The 15,917-nt window shown below is 38.4% G+C and overlaps 1 protein-coding gene and 1 pseudogene across 3 annotated transcripts in view; both read left to right on the top strand.

Moving 5' to 3' along the window:
* Window positions 1-8,866, top strand: part of RIOK3 (RIO kinase 3) — a 35,142-nt gene extending 26,276 nt beyond the window's left edge. Inside the window, exons 8-13 of one of the 3 annotated variants that reach the window (XM_006835016.1) lie at window positions 2,856-3,053; window positions 4,206-4,365; window positions 5,881-5,961; window positions 6,054-6,143; window positions 6,921-7,028; window positions 7,826-8,866. In XM_006835016.1, the coding sequence (XP_006835079.1) occupies window positions 2,856-3,053; window positions 4,206-4,365; window positions 5,881-5,961; window positions 6,054-6,143; window positions 6,921-7,028; window positions 7,826-7,933 (745 nt within the window). In that variant the 3' untranslated portion in view covers window positions 7,934-8,866. The remainder of the gene's footprint in view (window positions 1-2,855; window positions 3,054-4,205; window positions 4,366-5,880; window positions 5,962-6,053; window positions 6,144-6,920; window positions 7,029-7,825) is intronic. The other 2 variants (XM_006835018.1, XM_006835017.1) reach the window with 2 other exon arrangements.
* Window positions 8,867-11,680: 2,814 nt separating this feature from the next.
* Window positions 11,681-12,771, top strand: LOC102821218 (annotated as a pseudogene).
* Window positions 12,772-15,917: the final 3,146 nt, after the last annotated feature.

Raw genomic sequence — 15,917 nt, forward strand, 5'->3', positions numbered from 1 at the left:
AGTGATACCAATAGCAGTCAGATAAATGAGCCTCAAGTTTTGGTGAAAGTCATCACTCTTAGCATCAAAATGTGGGTGTTATCAGTACAGAGATAGTAATTAAAACCATGGCGCTAAATGAAATTTCCCTGGTAGAGAATGCAGTTGGAAAGAGAAAGGGTTGTCGGAGAATTTTGTCAGTGGAGGTAGGATGGTAGTTTGATACAAATTCTGCACTCTGGAAATAAGAGTCCCTTTCTTTTCCAGATTAACATCCCTTCAGATATTTAAAAGTATAATTATATTTGCAAATAGTAATGTGTTAGTTTTTCTACTCTCAAAAAGCTTATACCATAGCCAAAAGGAGAGCATCACTGCAGGATCCTCTATGGTCAATAAAAGACATAGTAACACTGTCTACCTAAGTAAGACTTTGTATGCTAAAGAGAGAACTGGACAAGATTGTGTTTGGGCACATTCAGAGATGATGTCTTGATGAAGTTAAAACTTACCCTTTCTTTAAAAAAATGACAAAACCAAAAAGTCACTCTGCTAAGTTTTAAAAAAGTTAGCTGCAGAATCAAGTCCCATCAGAGATAATTATTTCATAGATGCTTATATATGTATCTTTTTTAAAAAAGATAATGATTGGCTCTAGAGAGGTAGAGTGAGGAATGAAACTCCGTGGGGTGGTATTCCAAGGAAACGTTAGCTTTATCTGTAATGTTTAATTCTTTTAATATGACAGATTGAGAATGGGAGAATCAAAATTAAAGCAATGAAATTAGCAAGTATGTATTTAGAGATACCACTAAAAAAGTCTTAACCACTTAAACTGTTATAATGACATCTTAAGAGCCAGTGTATTCTCTATGTGGGGTATTTAATTATTGGAAATTTCTTCGTTTAACAGAGTTCATGATCTGTCTCCTTGAAGTTGATTAGCGCATTCAGCAGTTATTTGAGCAGCTGCCATTATTCTTGTAGATACTGGTGGTATAGCAATGAGTGGTACAAGGAGGGTCCCTGTTCTCTCACAGAATGTACTTTGGCTCCCATCCCCATCTAAGACAAGACAAAAAAATCAGTTAACTACTGTGTGGATAAATAAAGAGGGTGATGTCACAGGGGCTGATGAACCATTTTGGATTAGAAGGACAAGGAAGGCTTTTCTGATGATGTGACATGTCAACTTGGATTTGAAAGATGGCGTGGGAGAGGATTCTAGTCTGAGACCAGCTAGTGCTAATGCCATAAGACAGGGACAAGCGTGGTTTGTTTGAAGGATATAAGAAAGCTAGTATGCATGGAGCATAATGTGTGAAGAGATGTGAGGTGCCAGTGGTTTGAACTAAGGAGGGGGTAGTGGAAGTGGAGAACAGAAATTAGTGTTTACTTGAGGTAGAGTCAGTCAACAGTACATGCTATTGGATTGGATGTGATTATGAGTTCTTAGCTATAGCAGCCAGCTAGTGAAGCCATTTACTGAGGCAGGACTTGTGGAAAGGTAGGCAGCAATTATCAAGAGTTTTGTTTTGAACATGTTAAGTTTGAGAGGCCTACAAAACTTATAATTGATGTCACATAAGCAGTTGGATGGACTTTTGGTGTGGCGCTGTAGGATCAGCACTGGCCTGCGCGAATCACAAGGTTGGCAGTTCAAACCCACCAGTTGCTCCTCAGAAACCCTATACCAGGGTCGCTATGAGTCAGAAGTGACCTGACGGCACTTAACAGCAACAAAGCATTTGGATAAATGAGCCTGAAGTTCTGGAGACAGTCCCTCTGGACATTGAAATGTGGGAATCAGCAGTGTAGAGATGGAATTTAAAGGTAGGAGGCCAAATGAAATTTCCCAGGAGGGGAAAGTAGAGAAGAAAGGGATTCATTAGAACTAGTTGGAATATTCTAACCTTTTGAGGTTAAACAGGGGATGATGAGTCAGCAGAAGGATAATGGTGCAGAAGAGGTAGGTTGGTAGCTTTATTCAAATTCTGTCCTCTGGAAACAGAGTTCTTGTCCAAATACACATCCCTTCAGATATTTGAAGGTAATTATTATTGTCTCTTACTCCATCCATCTTCTTTTTGTTCCCACTGCCACCTACCACCCAAGACTTTTTAATGTCTCACTGTTGCAGGGAGACATCTAGGTGCCCCACCTGTAGCCTTGCCACAACTTCATGCCATCCTGACGGTATCATTCACTTGGTGTTCATGACAGTCCAGTGTTCGGAAATGCATCACTGCCTCTGGGAATACATCCACCCCTCTCATTCAGGCGGTCAGGGTTCTTCACACATTGTCAGCTCCAACCTCTGTTATTCTCTCTCTGGCCAATGCTTACCTGTAGTGTTTGCTGTTCCTCAGACATGTCTTAGAGTTCTCTGTCTCTGCTTTTGTTAATACTGTCACTCTACTTATTCAGATCCTACCCATTGTTCTAGTTGTTTCAGATACCACCTGGGCCACAAAGCTTTGCCTTACTTTGCCACTCAGAAGTGAACTGTTCTGTTCCTGGACTGCTTTTGATCTCTCCTATCCCTGTAGGCAGACTCACAGGGCAGGTACCCCTTTACTCAGTACCTGTGTATTTTATTGACCCATCCAAGGTAGATCATAGCCTATTGTAAAGTGCATTTTTTGTTATTGTTCCTCAAGTTTGATTCCAGTCATTAATTTGAAAGTGTGTTTTTTAAAAAACTAAAACCTGAAGCATTGTTAAGATTTGAGAGCTTTTATATCTGTCTTATCTATATATGACATTTCAGAGACGGTAGCTCTAGGGTCATAGAATCTTTGTTTTGAAATTGGGGTTTTTTTGTGAACTATTTCTCTTGTGTCCTGATTTATTTTTTGCTTTTTCCTTCTATTTAGCATGGAAGAAGAAAAGGAAGATGGTAAAGTTATACCTACAGAATGTGCCATCAAGGTATTTAAAACAACCCTTAATGAGTTTAAGAATCGTGACAAATATATTAAAGATGATTTCAGGTTTAAAGATCGCTTCAGTAAACTAAATCCACGTAAGATCATCCGCATGTGGGCAGAAAAAGAAATGCACAATCTCACAAGGTAAAGAAAATCATTGTGCCTACAAGTAATCTTGGGTGCCTTTCTGTATTAAGGCTCGTTAGCAGGCAGAAAATCTGTTTTCATTTAAATTCATTTATAGAAGTAACAAAAGATCTTGGAATTATTGTGTTAAATAGGGCTTTTAGTAAAAAATATATATATATATATTGCCATACATATAACCTGAATTCATACTTTTAGGAAGTAAAATCCTTTTTTTCTGTTCTTCTATAAAATGAGCAATTCTAAGGCTTTTTCTGCTGAAGACATTTCCTCATATATCTAAATGCTTGTTAAAAAATTGTCTTCCTCAAGACACAAAAATTTCAGCTTGCTTCCAGTTAGGTTTAATTAAATAATGTTTTTCTTATTTGTTTCAGAAACTGTTTACTACAGCTAGTATTTGATAATTTGGTGGGATGGGATCTTATCAAATTGTATTTTGCTTAAATTGGTTAGTCTTGTTTCTCAGGTTTCAAAGCAGTTTAATTTTGCTAAGGAATTTTTTTTTTTTTTTTTTAATCATCCAAGAAACTGAGTAACAATTCTTCTCATAACTAAATTTCCCCATTACCTATTGGAAACTTAATTGTAGCCTGTTCTTTTCTATGACAGATACTGGCTTTCATAAATAATTATGTATTTTTAGTAATTACAAACTTTTCTACTTATAGAACTTTGAAGTATAATTTTATAAAAGGTCTTTCTGCTCTTCAAACTGTTTTCAGTAACTCCCCATAGCTTTCATAATAAAGTTCAGTGATGTGGAGCCTAATTGTCTTTACCTTGCATTGCTTCCTCACATCTAGCTGTGTGGATTTATGCATATTCCCCAAATGGGCATTTATGCAAACAACTTCCTCTGTCTGGCAGCTTCAATAATCCTCCATGATGCTGTGTGCTCCCGTAGCTCTTGCCCACATCTCTGTTGGCATGTGCCTCCTACTGTGATCTGACTGCTCACTTGTCTGTCATATCTAGCAGACCCTGGGCTCCTTTAGGGCAGAGGCGGTATCTTACTGTCTCTCTGCAAATCTACAGGGTTGTCTATAGCGTGCTAGCTGACTACAGGGTCTGAATAGATGTTTGTTGAATAAATGAAAGAATTTCTCCATCTAATCTTTACATTCTTTATTATCTCTTTCTGTGTAGAATGCAGAGGGCTGGAATTCCTTGTCCGACAGTTGTATTGCTCAAGAAACACATTTTAGTTATGTCTTTTATTGGCCATGAACAAGTTCCTGCTCCTAAATTAAAAGAAGTAAAACTCAGTAATGAAGAAATGAAGGAAGCTTACTATCAAACTCTTCATGTAAGTTGTGCTTTTGAAAGCATACACAAACCACCTTTAAAAATATTCTAAACTTTCAAAAAGATTTCCTAAAATAGAATAATTTCAAGGTTATAACATAACAAGGATAAAGATGGTTTCTGAGAAGAAATTAACATTGAAGAGGTTTTTTTATATCAATTATGAGTGTCTCAAGTTATTTTTTGAAAAATGACAGGCTTATGGAACAAGTGAAAGCATTAGTTAGCGTTAATGACTTACAGAAGCATGAAGCTATTATCCACAAAGCTTCAGGAGAAAAAAATGTAGCGTGTAACGTTACCACATTTAGTTCTTTGCTTTGCATGTCTTCTTGCATGCTGTCGCTCTCACAGCAAAGGAAATACCTAGTATTTTTGTTGGAAAATCAGAAACAGATTTGGTCTCACAGTAAGAAAGTAATGATCAAACTTGAAAATGGTAGTGGGTGGGTTTCTCTGTTAATGCAAGTTTTAGAGTTGGCAGACATGGGTCAGAAATCTTGAGCAAGTTATATAGGCTTCAGGGCCGCAATTGCATTCAATCTGAGATCAGCTCCCAATACTGTCATCATTTCTCTGCCTTGTTTCAATCAAACAGAAGAGAAACAGACAAGTACTTTTTCTGTGCAGTCTGTGTGATGCTATGGTGTCATTCAGCAGCCAATGTGAATATGAAAGTGTTATCCATATAGTTTGAAAAAATACAGCTAGATAGAAGATCCAGTAGGAAAACAGTGACAGTGAATCCCAGTCCATTTTCTGTGACTTCTTTGGGAGGTGGAATGGCTAGGGAAGAGATGAAATAGTAAAGTAGCTTCCCTGTTTTGTTCTCTTATGTCTAGGAAACAATGTATTAATTTTGATTTCTACTGTATGGCTAAGGGTCATTATCATCAATAATGAATTGGTTATGTGGCACTGTAGGATAATCACTTGACTGCTGACCACAAGGTCAGCAGTTCAAACCCATCATCCGCTCCTTGAAAACCCTTACACAGGGTCACTGTGAGTTGGAACTAACTTGACAGACCATAACAACAGTAATGTTATTTCATTCACAAAAATATCTCTTTCTCATTACGTCTGGCAGGAAGTGCTTTTCCACTATGGAATTGTATATACCCCACAGAGTTCTCCTTAGGACATTCATGTTTCTATGATAACCTAGGTTCCTTGGTTAGTGCTCAACATTATAAGATCATTGATCAGAGACAGGGCTGCACTTCTACTCTGTAAGAATCCACTTCTTCCCTTGTCTACTGATCTCTGCAGTCGTGTGGGTAAGGAAGTAGAGTGTAGCTTATTTATCTTGCTCTGCCCTGCCATTGTCTTACTTACTGTTCCCCCACCATCTCTCAAAAAAGCCCACTTCTAAACTGTACCAAGTAAAGAAGAAATACATTCTTTACTCTGGCTTGTATTTATGGAAAATACCAATTAATACACACATTTTAGTTGTGTAGGTAAATTCTAAGTGTCCCTTCATTTGATGAATGTTTGCTGTACCTCCTCACAGATGATGCAGCAGTTATATAATGAATGCACGCTTGTCCATGCTGACCTCAGTGAGTATAACATGCTATGGCATGCTGGAAAGGTGAGAAGAATATGGTGTTACGTTCAGATTAAATTACTTGCATGTGAATTACTTGCATGTGAATAAATCATGTGTGTGCTATACTTCAATAGGTCTGGTTGATTGATGTCAGTCAGTCTGTGGAACCAACCCATCCTCATGGCCTCGAGTTCTTGTTCCGTGACTGTAGAAATGTCTCACAGGTATGCATGTAAGGAACATGCCCTTAATGGGATGAAACCGGTCCAAATCTTTCTCACTTTTAATTAAGTAAGAAGGACCATATTCTTAGACATTGAAGGAAGTGGGGATACTAGTTACTTTCAAGATAAGCTTAAAATCTTGGAATTGTATCAAGAGAATACATTTTCATTTGGGCTCCAAATGTTCAAGCAAGTAGACAGTTCAATTTAATGCAAAGTGCTTCAACAGAAGCTGACCTTTAGTAAATCTGCATACTTAACTGCCATTAGTATGAACATTAAAAGGAAGATTATCTTCTTAATGAGACAAGTGTTTGATCATTTACTGAGGAGAGTTAAAACTCAGTAATCCCAGTGTTAGGTCAAGTTCATTTGCCATTTTTAAGGGATAACAATTGCTAGCAACAGATTGATAGGTATTATCTTTCTAAATGACTGAATAACTTTCTGAGTTGAAATTTTAACTAATGAGTTTTAGGGAATGTATTGAGTCTGCACATTGATAAAAATGCCAAGCAACTTTATATATACCACTTGTAACTATGGGGGGAGGTGCATTGTGACAAATTAAATCTAGACAATACAAGTGGTGTGTAAGAGGACAAAAAAGCAAGTAGATCATGATCAGAGTTAAACTTGAATTAGAAAAATTTGTGGTCTAGAAATTCAGAAAGGAATTTTTAATGGTGTCTTACAAGTATTCTGTTCCCTATTTTTAATTTATGAGATAACTGTTAATATCTCTTACTAGCTTTCTTATATTTCTTAATTTATTAGTTTTTCCAGAAAGGAGGAGTAAGTGAAGCCCTCAATGAACGGGAGCTCTTCAATGCTGTTTCAGGCTTAAACATCTCAGCGGATAATGAAGCTGATTTCTTAGCTGAGGTATTTTTAATGCACAGCTATTTTAACCTTCCTGGTAATAGTGTACTGGATACAGTAAATAGCTGAAACCCGGAATTCATTTTATGAATTCTTCCCTTCAAAAACAAAATTAATGAAGTTTTCCTTTTCTTGAGATGTTGTTTTTGGTTCTTTGCAGGTTTAAAACCTAGAATAAACATAGGACAAAGAATGAATAAATAATACATTTCCAATATACTCTTATTTTCTCTATTTTATTAATGAAAAAGTTGACTGGTAAACACTCCATATAACACAAAAAATGGTAACACACATGACCCCAGCCCTTAACTGAGCATAAGTTAGGAATGGTCATCCTTGGAAATACCTGGTCATTATAGTGTTGGATTTACAGAACCATAAAAAAAATCCTTCTCTGGAGAAATCCTCATCAGATTGAAAGTATGACTTGAGTTGAGGCCAAGCTAAGTGCAGAGAAGGAACAGGAAAATGGTAAATCCAACACAATAGAGTTATTTAGTACATAGATATTACCGTTGTTACGAGCTTATAGGAATTCTCTTTTTCTTCCCTGAAAGCTTTGTACAGGACATAGTTAAACATCTCTAATTCCAGTTGCTAACTTGATAAACATACAGCTATACTGACCCTGGTAATAACGTACATGTATGCTGAGGAGTGAGCGGAGTATGTGTATACTTCCATAGGCTCAACCTGAAGTAGTTCTAAGTGTTCCCTCATTTCTGAAGTAGAGGCTCTATCTGAAGTGTAGTTTCTGTAAAGTAGCATTTTGACAAATGAATGCATTAATTTTATAGATAGAAGCATTGGAGAAAATGAACGAAGATCATGTTCAGAAGAATGGAAGGAAGGCTGCTTCATTTTTGAAAGATGATGGAAGTCCGCCAGTACGATATAATGAATAACACCAGTATCTGCTGCCTTTCAGTGTTAACACAGTGAAGAGCGTAAGCTGCCAATGGCATTGAAGTGCTGGGTGACTTGAAATAACCAAAAAGGAAACATGAGGCGTGTACAGTGGTGCTTCTGTGTTGGTTTTTTTTTTTCCTTGTAACCCATGTGCCAGATATATGGAATTTTTAGCTCAGTATTGAGAGAATAAAATGTTACTACCTCTCATCTTATGAATAGGGTAATATAATCCTTTAACAGCTAAAGGTTATCTGCCTGAAATACACCTAATTTAACATGGTTCATGGTCTAGAATATTTTCATGAGAATTTTTTTAACTTAGGCAATGTTTCACAATATGGGAGGAAAGGACAGATGTGTTTATAGGGGAGGGTTTTGTTATAGCATATTTGCTTTTTTCACCTGCCTGTTTTGTGTTGCATCTTTCCTCAAATACTTTTTTGACTTAAAGTTAGACCCTCTCAATTCTTTTTCCAGACTATAGCTATGATTTTAAAGGAAACTTTCTTTTTAGTGATAAAAATACAAAGTTGGTTCCACAGCAGCTGATGCTAATAGACAAAAGCAATATACTTTGTATTGGTACATCATGCAAAGGCACTGAATGGCACTGTTTCTATACCTTGATCCAAGAAAGGTATACATTTCTGACAAAAGATAAATATGTAAGAAATTCTCACCTGTCCAAAAAAAATTTTTTTTAACTTTCAGGTTTTCTACATTTAATTAAAATGTTCAGGATATAACTCAGTGTAGCTGCTTTGCATGTATATTGAAAATATAAATTCTTTGGAAGGGCAGAATGTAAGATTTTAAGTAATGTTAGATACATTTAAAAGAAGTTAGTGAAACAAAGTTAATTTCACTCAAACTATGTACTTACTGACTTTGAGAGAAATATGGCAAGCAAGTTAGAAATATTAAATAATTAAATGAGGGAAAAGTGTGTTTAAAGCAGCTCGGGTACCAAATTAACCAACTACTTTGAATTATCTGATCTTTTCAAAGTGTCTAGTATTAGACTCCTTTTGCAAGAGAAAAAACAAGCTCTGTTCTTTGCCCATTGGTTTGTTAGGGTGAAGTTTATAAAGCATAATGCAGCATAATGCATCCCACTGTTATCACTAAAGATCCAGACTTTGTCTGATACAGAACAAATCTAAGCATCTTAACATTTTTAAATTCCAAATATGTTCTTTAAAAAAAGTTTTTGTTTCTGTTAAAATAGTTTTTAACTGGATTTCAGAGAAGTGTGATGGGGTAGATAGTACATTTATGAAATGTTTACTATTCTGAAAGATTAAGTGACTGATGATTATTGACAGAAATTTCAGAGAACTAATTGTAAAAGCCTTTCCCATTTAACTTTTGTTTTCTGCCCTAACATACTCTGTGTGACAAAGAGCAGCAAACCATTGCTGTATAGCATTCTTGGAGCATGCTGTGAACATGCTTTTTGAAAAATTAAAAATGAAAAGATCATTTTAGAATTGGTTCTTTGTGTGCTTTCTTCCTGTTTAAGTCTTGATGTTGTTGTTGTTAAGTGCCGTTGAGTCAATTCCGACCCATAGTGACCCTGTTTAGGGTTTCCAAGGAGCAGCCGGTGAGCTTGAACCATTGACCTTGCAGTTCAAACAACTTCGCAGTCTGACGCATTAGCCCACAGCGCCACACCAGGACTCCGTAAGTCCTGATGATAGTCCTGTTTTAAGCAGCTTTTCCCCCTCATCTTATTTCGATTTCACTTTTATGGGCTATTTTCACATTCTTGTTGTTGCAAAGTATCATGAAACCTCTCCAACTCATAGTGATGCTGTGTTTGGTTTCCAAGGCTGTATATCTTTGTTGGAGAGGAAAGCCTCATTTTTCTACCACACAGAGCTACTATGCTTCCTCTACTTCACAGAGTAAATTGTTCACATAGAAGAAAATGTTGGTTTGCTAAATAAATCAAATACAAAATACGTAAATTATGAGAACTGGGCTATTGCTACATTTGAATGAAAATAGATAAATGAGCTATACCACGAGTTGTTGTCAAAATAAGATGACTAAGAGAATTTTTATTTAGACAAGATACTCCACTGCCAGTTTCCCTTTTATTTAAAAATGTGTTTTCTAACAAAAGTAAAACATGTTCATTTGATTTTAACTCTGGTCAAATTTTAAAAACATTAAAGTGTAAACCCCTTGTACTCTAAACCCCCCTGTTCATAGTGTGAACATCCCTGGCAATTTTTTTTGTCCCTAAGCATATATTGTATTGTTGTTGTTAGGTGCCATCGAGTCAGTAACAACCCATAGTGACCTTATGAATAGCAGAATGAAACACTGCCCAATCCTGGGCCAACCTCTACTGTTGCCATGCTTGAGTCCATCAATGCTTCCACTTGTCCAATCCATCTCGCTGGGGGTCTTCCTCTTGACTCTCCACCTTACCAAACATGATATCCTTCTCCAGCGACTGGTCCCTCCTGACGATATGTCCAAAGTATGAGAGATAAAGTTTGGAGCACTTCATCTTGGCCTCCAAGGAGCACTCTTGTTGCATTTCTTCCAAAATGGATCTATTGGTTCTTTTGGCAGCCCGTGGCACTTTCAATATTCTCCTCCAACACCATAACTCAAAAGCATCAATTCTTCTACAGTCTTCCTTATTCACTGTCCAGCTCTCGCATGCATATGAGGTTATTGAAAATACCTTGGCTTGGGTCAGGCACACCTTAGTCCTCAAGCTGACATGTTTGCTCTTCAACACTTTAAAAATGTCTTGTGCAGCAGATTTGCCTAATGCAATATATCGTTTAATTTCTTGACTGCTGCTTCTGTGAGTGTTGATAGTTGATGCAAGAAGAATGAAGTCCTTGACAACTTCAATCTTTTCTCAGTTGATAAGAATGTTGTTTATTGGTCCAGTGGTGATTGCATTATGTCCTTTAAAAAAATCTTTTGAGTAAAAAGGGGGATCAAGCAAGGTAACTGAAGGTGAAATGTGGATTGTAGTAGAATTCCCTAAGCAAGATAGTGATGGAGCCTCTAAGGTATGTTAGAGGGAATATGGTGTTATGTTGATGTGTTTTGTTTGTTGCTCAATTAGGCTGTACACAAGAGATTGATTGCACCTTTTGACATTCCTTTTTTTTTCTAACACTTTAGAAACTGAAGGAAGGAAAAGCTCATTTGGTTGTATTTTCAAACTTAAATAGTCTTTTTTAAGTATTACATGCACAGTTTTATTTATACAGGCACGGGTTTATTCCAAATAAAATGTTTAAACAGGTCTTTGTGATCAGTGGCTGGCTGCAGACAGGTTCTTGTGGTAATACACTTGTCTTAGTCCCATTTAGAATGCCCTCCAACAAAAAAGAAAAGATCCCATCAAAATTGGCTCCCAAGGGGATCTGCTAGTTAAATTCAAGCTAGCGTTAAATTCACAGCAGAGACATGAGATCAGAAGATTGTGGTGACTATGGTTTGGGATCCCAAAGGGGAAATCTTGATAGATTTTCTCAAAGCACACAGAATGATGACAGGGATTTATTAGGAAGAAGTTTCAAGAAAATTGAAAATGGGTGGGCGCTAGGGTTGAGGAAGCCGTGAGTCCAGAGCTTAGATTGGGGAAGGATGGAGCGCTGACCTGTTAATGTCTGCCATACTGTTTGCCTCTGTAACCTGCTCCTGCTGTCACCTTCTCATTTAACACCTGATCTTTGATTTGGAAGAAATAACTGGTAACAAGCATGACTGAGTTCTGCCATATCTCAGCTCCAGGGGAGAAAACACGTCAGCAAACATGGGAGAACAACAATCTTTCTGTGACTTCCAAGTTATTCCTGACTTCAAGGTTGGCACACTCGATGTCTTGGATGGTTTGTCAGATGAACTGGCTAACCTGGATCCATTTGTAGAAGGGGTGGTTAAAGTGGCCTAGTACATAGCTGATGCATAGGAAGATAGCAAAGATAAACTTCAGGAGAATCTGTTGGTCAATGGAATTGACTTGGTTGCATATATAACAAGATAGCAGTGGGATATGGCCAAATAATCAAGCAGTCCCTGAAAAATCTACCTGACATAATTGTCAAGGGAGAAACTCAGATTGACAATGACCTGAAATCCCGAGACTTTGCATATAATAACCTGAAAGAGAACCTTCAGAACTTGGAGTGCAAAAATGTGAGACGTTCACTAAGTAAAAGTCTAGTAGAAATTAGGAAGAAGGATGACTTTGTCCTTAGAGTATCTCGTCACGTTATTAGTGATAGTTCCAAAGTGAAACCACAACAATTGGATTAAGCAGTATGAGACTCGAGCTGAACTGGTAGTTCCAAGGCGTAGCAATGCTCTCTCCAAGTAACAAGACAGTTACCTTTGGAATGTCACCTTGTTTAGGAAGGCTATCGATGACTGCAGACACAAAGCCAAGGAAAACAAATTCATCATTTGTGACTTCCAATATACTAAAGAGGTGAAAGCAGATAGAAGAAGAGAACAGGCTTTCTACAGACAAGAAAAAGCAGTTTGGTCCACTTGTCCTGTGGCTGAAAGTGAATTTCAGTTAGGCATTAATTAGGTAGGTTCATGTGAAAGCTTTAAGGGTTTTTGTTGAGTCTGTTTAAGGTATGGCTTGCCAGTGAATTTTCAAGCAATGGTACTTCAGCCCAACAAGAAAACAAGAAACTTCGGGAAGTATTACATGGATTGTACAAACACCTAGACAGCGGCGCAGCAGCTTGCGTCTATGGCTATTCCAGGCTTAAACCTTAGTCAACAGGAATACTACCTCTATGTGTATTACAAGATTGATTGCAACTTGCTGGAATTCAAGTAAAAATGGACTCCTTGCCAGACAATCTTGTTCTTGTGTTGGTGGTGGTGGTGTTGTTAAGTACCATCGAGTCGGTTCCAACCCATAGCGACCCTAAACAGGGTTTCCAAGGCTGTAAATCTTGATGGGAGCAGAAAGCCTCATCTTTCTCCCGCGGAGCAGCTGGTAGTTTTGAACTGCTGACCTTGAGGTTCACAGCCTGATTCTATCCTAACAGAAATAGGTTGCAGTCTGACAGTACTTTTAACCCTTTGCTTGCCTCCTACTCCTTTTCTTAGGTGAGTTCTCCCATAGTGGTCAGTTTCTCAGCATTTTGTTTTTAAAGGAAAATAACGTGTATTGTTTCTTTATATTCATCAAGTCTAAAACTAAACAAGAAAATCAAGAGTTTATTTATAAACAGATAACTGGTAGGCATTAATCCCATTTGTTACTCTTGTGTATAAAGACCTTGTTTACAAGGGAATGGTGTAAACGTTTACGCCATGTTATTCACTGTATTTAGTAGATACAACTGTTTAATCGTTATGTGACAATATTCAGGTTTGTGCTCTGAGAACTGTCATCACCCACAGGCAAGAATAAAATGACCAGTGCAAAGGTGTGATGTCAGAGGCTCCCAGGTCAGTTGGAGGCTAACACATGGTGTCAGAGTGAGGAAAAGAAAATGGAAAACTACATTGGTGAGAACAAAGACCTGGAAAATTATGGCAAATAGTTGTGTGTTTTTTTTTCCTTCCCCCAATGATACCATTGTACCTACTCGTTTTTTGAAGGTAGCAAGGGCTGTCCTGTGAGAATTTCTTTGGGAAATTTTAACCCCATTCACCCTACAGCCCTGATCTTGCCCCTTCAGATTTTTGTTCCTCAAACTCAGTATTTCAAAGGAATACACTTTGAGTCCATAGTTGTTAAATGCCATTAACTCAGTAACCCCTCTGAGGAGTAGCAGGTAGGTTTGAACCACAAAGTTTACAGTTAGCAGTTCAGTGCTTATTCTACAGCACCACATCAGGACTCTATAAAGTTCCTGTTGTCAAATGTCACTGAGTCAGTTCTAACTCATAGCGACCCTGTATAGGGTTTCCCAGGAGCAACTGGTGGGTTTGAACTGCTGACCTTGTGGTACCTTTTTTGTTGTTAGCACCAAATCGGTTCTAACTCATAGCGACCCTGTATAGGATTCCCAAGGAGCGGCTGGTGAGCTTGAACCGCTGACCCTGCAGTTCAAACGACTTTGTAGTCCAGCACTATAACCCTCAGCGCCACACCAGGACTCCACTAATAGATACAGCTCACATTTTTTTTTCAGAGTGGAGCTGTGCTCCATAGGTTTTTTATTTAGTTTTTTAAGGTTTTTTAGTGAATTAAGTGGTAGTTTACATGGGAGAACATCGGTTTTCACACTCATCGTTTCATTGCAATGATTACAATCCCCTCCGTGCATCATCATTCAACAGTATTTGCTTTTATTCCCTATGTTTTCTCCCTTTTGTGGGGGCGGGGGGTAGCAGGATGTACACAAAAACACTCAGGATATATAATAATTTAAACAACCAAAGGGTACATTCTGCAAGCCTGCCTCCTGGACACTGGCACATAGCCTTTTCCTTTCCATGAGTCTAGAGTCCTCAGCTGCTCTCTCTCTCTCCATGTCCTCATCTCTGTCTCCATTTCTGGGATAGCTGCTTCTCTGGATAGGATCCCATATCCCGCTGTGCTCTTCTCCCTTGATGGTCCTAGAGTCCTCTGATCCTGGACTGTAAGATGAACTACTCCCCTCTTTTTGTTACAAAACTTCTACCTTTACAATTGTGCCAGTCGCAATTCATGGTAACAGTTACTCGCTGTTGAATCATAAGAATCTTACCCCCATCTCCTTTCATCAGACCCGTCTAGACAAGATGAAAACTATTCAGTGGGGGCTCTACCTTCCCCCACACACTCTTAAAGTCCCTCTTGAAAATTTGTAAGCCAGTCACTAGGTGCCTTTATAGGCCCCCATTTTAGGAAGCCAATGTCTAAGTTGTCTGTCCCTATACAGAGGGGATAGGATTGATACTTGAAGCTCACATAATTTTTGATGTGGCAAATACCAATAGCTGTAGCTTATCTATTTTTTGAAATAGTCCTCAATATTTTTCGGAAAGTGAAAAGATACGCTGGGGCAATAAGCATGTGAGAAATGCTGCTGTAGTTGGTCTGGAATTTTCTAGAGAAAAACAGCCAGGACTGAAAACCATGATCTGTGTGGATTAGCCAAAGAATCTGAACATGCTTCGTGTAGAAAAGACTCGGAATCTGATGGCTACTTTCTAATGGGTAAAAGGGCATTGACAATATGTGTTCATTTACAAAATCCAAGCAGTGCCAACAGCTAGTAAAAGGAACACGAGTCAAGCTTGGTCAAACTTGGTCTCTCATACTTCGGACATATTGTCAGGAGGGACAAGTCGCTGGAGAAGGATATCATGTTTGGTAACGTGGAGGATCAGAGAAAAAGAGGAAGACATATCCATGCAGATAGAATATTGTCAAGAAACTTTAAATTCAAACAAAGCTGGTGAATGATGGAGCCAGATTGCCAAAGATTAAACATTTAATATCCAGGATTTGCAAGGTGATGAAGCAGCTGGAGCTCTTGAACTTTCACGAAGGCACTGGAGCTGGAGAGAAGAAGCCCAGAGAGGCAGGTCTGGCACTTGGTGATTGGAAAGTGCTGGCTCAGAAGCTGAGATGCTGAGACACTGCTGAGCAGAATGGAGAAGATAAGCTGGCAAGCTGAGCAAAACGTTTCGGTAGTTTCAGGGCTGGTGGTAAACAGTGGCACGCAGAGCCTGCAGAGCAGCAGTCCAGGAAAACACTAGGCTTTCTGTGGGCTCTGAGGAGACTTAACGACGGGTAGATGAATGGAGCATCCCAGACGCCATCCAGTCAGTTCCAACTCATGGGGACTACATGCTTCAGAGTAAAGCTGTGCTCCATGTAGGAAGCTAGGTCCTTCTTGTGAACTCCTGAACTGAGTATAAGTCCCCCAAACCCAAACACACTGTGATGGATTCTATTCCAACTCAGAGTGACTCCATAGAACTGTTTCTAAGGGTTTCTAAGACCATAACTCTTTAAGGGAGCAGACAGACTCGTTTTAT

The sequence above is a fragment of the Chrysochloris asiatica genome, unplaced genomic scaffold (genome assembly GCF_000296735.1).
Source record: "Chrysochloris asiatica unplaced genomic scaffold, ChrAsi1.0 scaffold00015, whole genome shotgun sequence".
In the NCBI taxonomy this organism is placed as follows: domain Eukaryota; kingdom Metazoa; phylum Chordata; class Mammalia; order Afrosoricida; family Chrysochloridae; genus Chrysochloris; species Chrysochloris asiatica.